General features: G+C 31.9%; 1 protein-coding gene across 2 annotated transcripts; it reads left to right on the top strand.

The window, feature by feature from the left end:
- Nucleotides 1-3,209: 3,209 nt before the first annotated feature.
- Nucleotides 3,210-7,068, top strand: LOC112786652 (ethylene-responsive transcription factor RAP2-7). 2 transcript variants are annotated; one of them, XM_025830020.3, is made up of 10 exons: nt 3,210-4,241; nt 4,430-4,455; nt 4,580-4,610; nt 4,753-4,840; nt 4,936-5,081; nt 5,333-5,377; nt 5,493-5,596; nt 5,681-5,802; nt 5,974-6,087; nt 6,552-7,068. In XM_025830020.3, the coding sequence occupies exons 1-10, from the start codon at nt 3,733-3,735 to the stop codon at nt 6,825-6,827; spliced, it is 1,461 nt and encodes a 486-aa protein (XP_025685805.1). In that variant the 5' UTR covers nt 3,210-3,732; the 3' UTR covers nt 6,828-7,068. The 2 variants fall into 2 exon arrangements, with proteins under 2 accessions (XP_025685805.1, XP_025685811.1); XM_025830026.3 differs by lacking the exon at nt 5,333-5,377 and having other exon boundaries at nt 3,214-4,241.
- The last annotated feature ends 2,211 nt before the right edge of the window (nt 7,069-9,279 follow it).

Genomic DNA, 9,279 nt, shown 5'->3' with positions numbered 1-9,279 from the left:
AATTAATTTGAGTTGGTTGAGTCGTCAATTTATTCGTTTGTTTAAGTAAGTGTTAAAATTTTGAATCTTACTTCATATATACAGCAATTTTAAATACGTAAGGGTATGCATTTTTTAACTATTTCTAAAATAATGAGGTATAATTTTTTTCAAAATATTAAAAAATATAAAATATAAAATCACACCCACATTTGTTTTCAAAACGGTTTGCATATTTTTGAAAATTACAAAAAATGACAGTATTTTTTAAATTGATACGTGTTAAAAGCATATTAAAATTTTTTAGCCATAAATAGGGCTGGCAATTCATACTCTACTCGCGAGTACTCAATCCGGTCCAACCCGTTCGGGTAGGGTAGGCAGCGAGTAGGGTAGGGTACGGTCCGAATATGCCTGAAGGAAGTGAGAGTTGAACCCACAACCTCTCTTATGTAATAACTTAACAATCATAAAACTAGTTAGTTAATTAAATAATTTAGAGCATTAATTTTTTATTTTTTATGTTATTAATACGTATAAAATTCGAAATAATTGAATTTTATATTTACTTTGAAAAAATTTGATATTTCTGCGGGTAAGGTAGGGTAAGATAGGATTTAGAATTTTAGGGTGCGGGTAGGGTTAGGGTTGAGAGATTCTCAACCCGCAAATAAGGTAGGGTAGAGTTTTAATGAAATTTTCAACCCGCGGGTAGGGTTAGGGTAGGGTCCAAACTCTACCCTACCCTACCCATTACCAACCCTAGCCATAAATTACAGTCATTGTTTTCAAATAAAAAAATTAGTCATTGGCCACTTCTAAATTTTAGATAATAATACATTTAGTACTAAAAAATGTGTAATAAAATTGCCTTATTTATATTTTTTAAAAATTTTGATACAACTTTTTTTTTTTAATTTTCGTTCAATCACTGCAAAATTATAATAAAAATAAAATTTTTTATTTTGCTCACGTTATTTGCAAAATTGAAATATAGTGCATAAAAATATAACTCTTTCTACTATTATTTAAATTAGAAAATATAAAAAAATATTTAAATAAAAAGCATCATATTTGTCACATTAAATTGATTCATTTTTCAAACATATTTTATCAGCAATTTTTTTTTGTGCACCAAGGTGCAAATTAACGAGCTCATTAACATAGATTAACAAAGTCAAGAAAAAAAAATATATAAAAATACCAATGTATTTTATGTTTATATTTTTTAAGAACCGAGTTAAAGTATTTAATCTTTCATAGTACAAACTGATTTTATCAGTGATTTTTCAATGATTATCTTTTTAACACATTAACCCTTTAATTTGAAATATAACACTATGAGTTGCGCATGGCTTATGATGTCACTCCTATAAGTATATGTATTGTACTATATGCATGCGAAGAATAATTGATAATTTCTATGGGAAATTTTTGTAAACACTTTATTATTATTATTTTTTTTCTTTTCTTTTTTTGAGACTTTTAAGAAGATAAGTGTATTTAAGATAGAGAAATTTTTGAATATCAATCATTTTTAGTATTTTTTGTTATTATTTGACTATATAAAAATTAAATTATTTTTAACAAATAAATTTTACTAATTCATGTGTATAAATTTTAAAAAAATATAAATATAAATTGTATTAATTTATGTATCAAAATTTTAATAAATATAAATATAAAATATATATTTTTTGTATGTAAAATTTTTATAAATATGATATAAATTATTGTTGATTACATACTGACAAAAAAAAATATTTATTGATTATATAATATTGTTTTAAGATAATCTCAATGAAAATATTTTAATCCTTTACATAGTGTAGTTATGCAAATGAATGTAGATTATCAAAAAAGGAAAATATTACTCTTTAAGATAATCTCTATGGAAAATTTTTAATCCTTTATATAGTGTAGTTATGCAAATGAATTTAGATTATCAAAAAAGAAAATCCTTGAATGCTTAATTTCCATAAACATCTATGGACGCCATCTTTTTTTTTTTTAAAGTCAAATCACTCTAAATATCAAATCAACTTGCCACAGTTTGGTTTTATCTTTAGATGGCTTCAAATCATTGGTTATATGTCTTTATCATTTTCAATTAATATCTGACTTTGTTTAATCAATGTTATCTAACCTTAATCTACACAGACCTATCAAATTAAATTTAGAAATAAACACATTTTCCAATGTTCAATAGCGTCGCTAAAGCAATAATGTTTTACAAGAAAGTACCATGAAAATGATTTTCGTATGAACATAATTATAGTATATATAAATTAGGCAGACATTTAAAAGTATATATGAAAATGCAAAAGAATTTTTGTTAAGCTCTAATTAACTCACATCCATCATCTTGCATAACAGTACAGTAGTAGTAAGAACGTTTTGTTTTAAGTTACTAGAATTCAATTATAATTTCGGAAAATTATGCTACAATAAGTTAATAAAATTAAAATCAAGTTCAATTGTTGAAATACAATAATAATCTCCCATTATTGCTACTCCGATGATATTTAAAAGAAAAAAAATATTTATTTATCTAATAAAAAACAATTTCCTCTAGTAAAATAAAAATTTGATAGAATAATGCTGTACGAATTTATTTAAAGATTTATCGTTAATCAATAATTTATTATATAAATAAAACGAAATTAAAATTTCTAATATTTACCAAAATGCAGGTCGAATTAACTATTTAATTAACTCAAAATATTATAATTTGTAATTATTAAATTATAATGTATATATTATATAAAATAAAGTTTAATTTTAATACATCAATAATATAAAATATTTTATAGCGTTGTATAATTATATTTATTTTTTAATATAAAAGTAGTATTTTTATTGATGTAATAATACTGCAAAGTGTATTAAAATTAAATTTTATAAAATATAATCAATAAAAATAAGCGAAGACTCAATGCTCATTCTCCATCAACAATCATGCAAAAGAAACAACCCTCACACACTAGAAAAAGAATAACAAGAAAGTTGCAAACACAAAATTCAACTAGGCCGTTAGTGTTCCCGTTCATGAGACCATAGCCACTGTGTGTGCGCCAAAGAGAAGAGTAGCAAGTAACAAGTAACAACTAACAACCCAAAAAGAAGAAAAATAATAAAATATCCAATATTACTCACCGGTAACCGAACCAACCAGTCCCTCCCCGAAAACAGAGAGAAGAATAATAATAATAAAAATAAATTGCTTATATATTCCTTTTCCCTCTTAAAACGGGCTCTGAAAGTTGTTTTCCCTTGGCACTCTCTCTATTCCCCTCACCGATAACGGAATCCAAATAATCGGCGATGTTTTCACTCTCTCTCTCTCTTCCACCATCGCCGAGTAACTCACAAATGCAACTACCTTAACTAGTTATTTCTCTCTCTCTCTCTTTTTTTTTTAACGGTTGCTTTGTTCTGTGAGTTTCTCAACACTCCTATTTCATTTTTTCCGGCAGCCGGAAAATTAGCCGGCGTGTACTCCGGTACGAAAGAACCAGCTCAGGATTCTGTTTTCTTTATATTTTGTTTCTGTTTTCCTCTGATCGGATCTATTTTTCGCCGTCGGAATAATCATCGGAAGAAAATCGACGGCGATGTTGAAGTGAGAACGAACTAGCTGAGTTTTATTGCTTTAAGCTAATAGAGAAATAGAAAGAAAAAAAATAAATAAATAAATCTAAGAGTTCGGTTTAGGTTGTTGAAGATTTATAAGAGGCGTATCGTATTATCATCATGTTCGATCTTAATCTAAATGCGGATTGCGACGATTCGACTCAGAACGGTGACTCGGAAGTTGTGATGCTGTGCGAGAAGCTTCCAGAAGGTTCCTGGAACCAAATGACGGAGTCGACCGGGACATCGAACTCCTCCGTCGTCAATGCCGACGGTTCGAGCAACAACGACGACTCGTCGTGCTCAACGCGCGTCACCGACAACGCGCTCACTTTCAATTTCGGAATCCTGAAAGCGGACGACAACGGCGTCGTGACGAAGGAGCTGTTTCCGGTGAACGGAGGAGCGAACTTCGTTGATTCCGTGAACTGGCAGAAGAGTAAGTTTCAAGGAACGAACGGCTCGATTGATCTCTCGTTCAATCGGCAGGGAGTGGTGGACGGTGAGGTAAAGGTGGTTCAGGTTCAACAACCGGCGAAGAAGAGTAGAAGAGGACCAAGGTCTCGGAGCTCGCAGTACAGAGGCGTCACCTTCTATAGAAGAACAGGACGATGGGAATCGCATATCTGGTTCGTAATCTTCAATGGTCAAATATGAATTGTGAATTCTGGCGGTTTTTCTTTTCCTTAGTTATGATTTTGCTTGATTAATTATTACAACTAGGAAGGACATAATATTATGTGAGATATGGATTTTCATGTGATTATTTATATGTATATGTATTAATTTTCATTTTTAAGTTTGTTTTGTGGTGTAGGGATTGCGGTAAACAAGTTTATTTGGGTATGGATTTCATTTCATTTTATTATTATAATAATTATTGTGAATCTTACTATTATTTTGAATCTATATTACATTATTATTATATTTAGCGTGTTTTTGACGAAATTGGTATTGAAAATTGTAGGCGGATTCGACACTGCTCATGCTGCTGCTAGGTAAATAAAACATTGCACTTGTTTTGATTGATTGATTTTTTTGTGGTGATTGAACTTAGAAAACGGTTCTTTATACTTTTTGAGACTTCAGAATTTGATTTGCTATTTTACCTTTGCTTGACTTGGGGTTTCAAACAATTAGAGCCTATGATCGAGCTGCTATTAAGTTCAGAGGAGTTGAAGCTGATATCAATTTCAATCTGAGTGATTACGAGGACGATCTTAAACAGGTTAGAAACCCCACTACTAGCACTTGATGAGTATGAAAGTGGATGGTGCATAATATCACATCAGATTTCTGAACAATTTTCTTAATAATGAGCAGACGAAGAATCTATCCAAGGAGGAATTCGTGCACATACTCCGTCGCCAAAGCACTGGTTTCTCAAGGGGGAGTTCAAAGTACCGAGGAGTGACACTCCACAAGTGTGGCCGTTGGGAGGCTCGAATGGGACAATTCCTTGGCAAAAAGTGAGGACATGTTATTTTTCATATTAATTGAAGTAGTGATCAATTGTGCTTGTAGGATTAGATGTTGGGAATTCAAGTACGTAGTTGGCTGCAAAGAGAGTTGGTTTCTTCTGCAGCCTAGTACTCAATGGGTCTTTACGCTTTTTACGTTTTTGGAGAAACATGTATAAGATTGTAGTATGCATGTTTCAAAGAAACGATTGGTAAAAGGCGTTTCGGTTATGGAGATTGCGATGCTTTTCATGATGCAGGTATATATATCTTGGGCTATTCGACAGCGAAGTAGAAGCTGCAAGGTCCTAGTGATACGTGAATTACATTCTACCTGCACTGAATTTATTACCCTGAATTTTCAAGCTCACTAGGACTCCAATCCAACACGTGTATCCCTTTTGATTTTCTGGAATTCAGGGCTTATGACAAGGCTGCTATCAAATGCAATGGAAGGGAAGCAGTGACTAACTTTGAGCCAAGTACATATGAAGGAGAGATGAAATCTCCAGCCATCAATGAAGGTATAACAATGATCTGTTTTGCTCCTTTTAATGTACAAGTGACTAATGTCACTGTAAAATTGAATTTGTGTTTGTTTTCTACAGGTGGCAGTCCTAATCTTGAACTTAATTTGGGCATAGCAACTCCAGGACATGGTCTGAAAGAAAACAGGGGGCAACTCCAGTTCCCCTGGGTCCCTTACAGCATGCATGCTGGAAGAACAATGGTATAGTTGAACATCAAATCTACATTTTTTTAAGGTTCATTCTTATGCTTTCGCAAGCCTTCATTCAAATATGGCTTTCTCTTTTTGAAGGTTTGTTGTATAGTTCTATTAATTCTTCACATCTTTGTCCTACCTAGTGATCATAACATGTCGGGCTCTCTTCGTTTGCAGGTGGAAACCAATGTTAATTCGGTAATTGGTAATCCATCTTCAGAAAGGCTGGTTGCAACTGAAGAGCATCCTTCTCGGTGGAATGGCGTGAATCCTAGTTTCTTTCCCAATCAGGTAAATTTGCTATCTGATATCTCCTTTTAGAATTGGAGTTGATTGCACATTTCCTTCAAGTACTTCACATTAATGCGTTTGAATGATACCTAAAGTTAGTTGATTTTTATGTTCAGGTATAAGTAATGAATTTTGTGAAATTTTGGCCAATCGATCTTGTTGGATATAAAGGGAATTGTATCTGTGTGTGTTTATATCATTTAATTTTCGTATTTCAATTTTGTTAAAAAAAAAGTGCCTGAAAATATTATTTGGTGTTCAATCATAAACAAAACGATGAATAATAAAGAGCTCAGCAACATTATATTTTTGCAAACTATCCATAGAAGGTTCAGACGTTGCAACACTCTGCTTCCATTGAAATTGAACTCTCTAGTGTAATCAATTCCATGATGGCATGCTTTATTATATGTGGCAAAAATCTTTGTATCCTGGCTTCAAAGGAATGTTGAAATATATGGCAGGAGAGAGCTGATAGGATCAGCATAGATCATTCCAAAGGACTCCCCGGTTGGCCATGGCAAATGCACAACCAAATCACTGCTACCCCAGTGCCTCCTTTCTCTGTTGCAGCATCATCAGGATTCTCCATCTCAGCTACATTTCCATCGAACGCCATCTTTCCGGCAAAATCCATGAACTCAACTCCCCAAAGTCTTTGTTTTCCTTCATCTGCCGCTCCTATCAGCACTGCAACTCAATATTACTACCAGGCTAAGCCCCGGCAGGCACCACCCTAGCACCTGTAAAACAGATTGAAGACAAAACCATAAGAATTTGTTTGTTTTCAAAATTCTTTGTGAAATTAGGCTACTGATTGATGTATTCTAAAGACCTGAAATATGTTCGCTGCTTGCTTAAACTGTTTGTAGTCTAAGAAGCTTAGCATGTATGCTTTGTGGATTTTTTGTTTGTTTGTTTGTTTGTGAAAATTTAAGAAAACAGTAAATTCGAGTGCACTAGTTACTAGTTGCCCACCAATTTTCAGATTATAGTAATTGCTTGTGCACCCCAAAAAAAAATGATTGAGTTAGAGTAAGTAAATGATGCTTGCCATGTTGCAGTACTCACTACCAATATGGATTTGGCAAATAACATAGATGAGCTCAGTACTATTTTCAGAACAATGACAGTTAAATCAGTTTCGGTAGGTGAGCTAGAACCTAACGTTACAATGTTACTGTCTCTTTCCTTCGCGACTAAACCTAAGGACCAAAAGTAAAACAGATGCAGCGGTTTAAAGGCCGGTAGTAGTACACTAACATATATTTCGGGCAAGAAACTATCCTTTCTTTTTCTCTTCAAAACTTATTTTGGGAATTACTTTGGTTACTGGTTGGTGGTGGTGACAAGTACCTGTCAGATCCAAGTGAAAGTGAGGCTAAAGGAAAATAAAAATTGAACTCTTATGAGATGTGAGTTGTGAAATTGTGATAAGGCACCCTGCGATTTTGTTCAAATAAGGATTGGCCACGTCCTACAGCAATACGCCAAATGGGTGACAGAAGTGATTGCACTAGTTACTATGTTATTATACTGGTAGCAAGCAGTACAGTTTCATTCAGATTTGACAGCAATGGAAATAAAATGGTCCAAACCTTTGGAATTGGATGTTACTGCTCAACACTCATGCCTCACATATTATCTCTCTTCTGTTCTGTTATGTTCTGTTGTACCTTCTGAGCAACAGTTAAATGATAGAAAGGAAAAAAAAAGAGCAGTCCTCTTTTTTTTTTCTGGGTCAACGGGTATAGGTGTTAAGGTTTATATGGGAGGGTAGTGTCTTGAAAACCAAGGGATGGAGATGGTTACCCTTAGCCTCCGGCCCCCACCCATTAGGGTAGGCTTATCAGAATAGAGTCCATTATTGTGTGAGTGCTATTGCTGGGTAGGGGACCAGCCCTCCCTTGTGTTTTCCCTCCCAACTAACTCCAAATAAGTACTACACACATAGACCCTTCATTTAAAGTTCAAACATATATATGTCACGTAACTACATAAAAATTCATATCATGCAAAATTCTAGCTTTATATTACTGTACGATCGTTACCAGAGAGTAGTTGAAAGAAAAAGACATTAAATCATTTTTAATTAGTAGTGATTTATGATTTTGATCACTCCAGAATTTTCCTTCTACACTTCTAGTTTTGGCTAAAAAAATTAAATAACTTATAGTTTATTTTTACTACAATATGGCACGTGATATAAATACAAATCATAATAAAAAAATTATATTATTTCAAATTTTCAATTTATTCATTATGTTAAAATGATTATTTGTTTTTAATCTTTAGCAACTTCAGTATCTTTACTTAGTAAATTCATAAGTTAATTCCTAAAATATAAAGAGTTACAAACAAGTAAAATATGAATTTTTTGGTCATTCACTCATTTATGTTGTCATATATGATTGCATATGTTCTCGTTGTGAGCATCTATCCAAATGGTGGCCATATTCAACTATTCTCCCACTTCTTCAACCTCCATACTTGATGATACCAATCTAAATTCATAAATAATGTCATTTTCATGATAGACAAAGTTCAATTTGAACCACAAGCATTATCTTGATTTTATCAATCCTAAATATTTTATTTCATGGTTGTGAGTAGGTTTAAGTTCATTTTTGGATGAGATTCTATCCCATCATCATGCATCTTCCTTCCTCCTCCTGCTCCTTCTTTGGAGCATAATGGTATCAACTATTAACAGTGATGGAATTTCTAGCAACATACACCACCTACCAATTATACAATATTTGCTGCTGTTACATCCACCCACTTTCGAAACTTATATTACTAAAAAAATTTACTTGTGCATAATTGTAGAAAGTTATTATATGATAATTATGAACTTTAAATATATTAATAATAAATTTACTGAAATGATTTTTGTACATTAGTCATATTACTAAAATGATAAATAAAATATTATATATATATATATAATTAATTACTAAATCAATCATTACATAAATATATATTATTTAATTTATTTTTAATATTTATTTTATATTCTAATAAATATTTTATACGAATGACTCATTTAATAATTAATTTTTAATATACACATAAGATGGTTGAATAATAAATCTTTATAATATTTAAAAAATAAATTTGTATCCTTTAAATTTTTAATTTTTATTTTAGAGGGTAAAGTGTGATCTCTCACTCTTAAATAATTTTTTTTCA

This window comes from Arachis hypogaea, chromosome 3, assembly GCF_003086295.3.
Source record: "Arachis hypogaea cultivar Tifrunner chromosome 3, arahy.Tifrunner.gnm2.J5K5, whole genome shotgun sequence".
Classification (NCBI taxonomy): domain Eukaryota; kingdom Viridiplantae; phylum Streptophyta; class Magnoliopsida; order Fabales; family Fabaceae; genus Arachis; species Arachis hypogaea.
The sequence above is the reverse complement of the archived record's forward strand: the minus strand, read 5'-3'. Positions and strand labels throughout refer to the sequence as shown.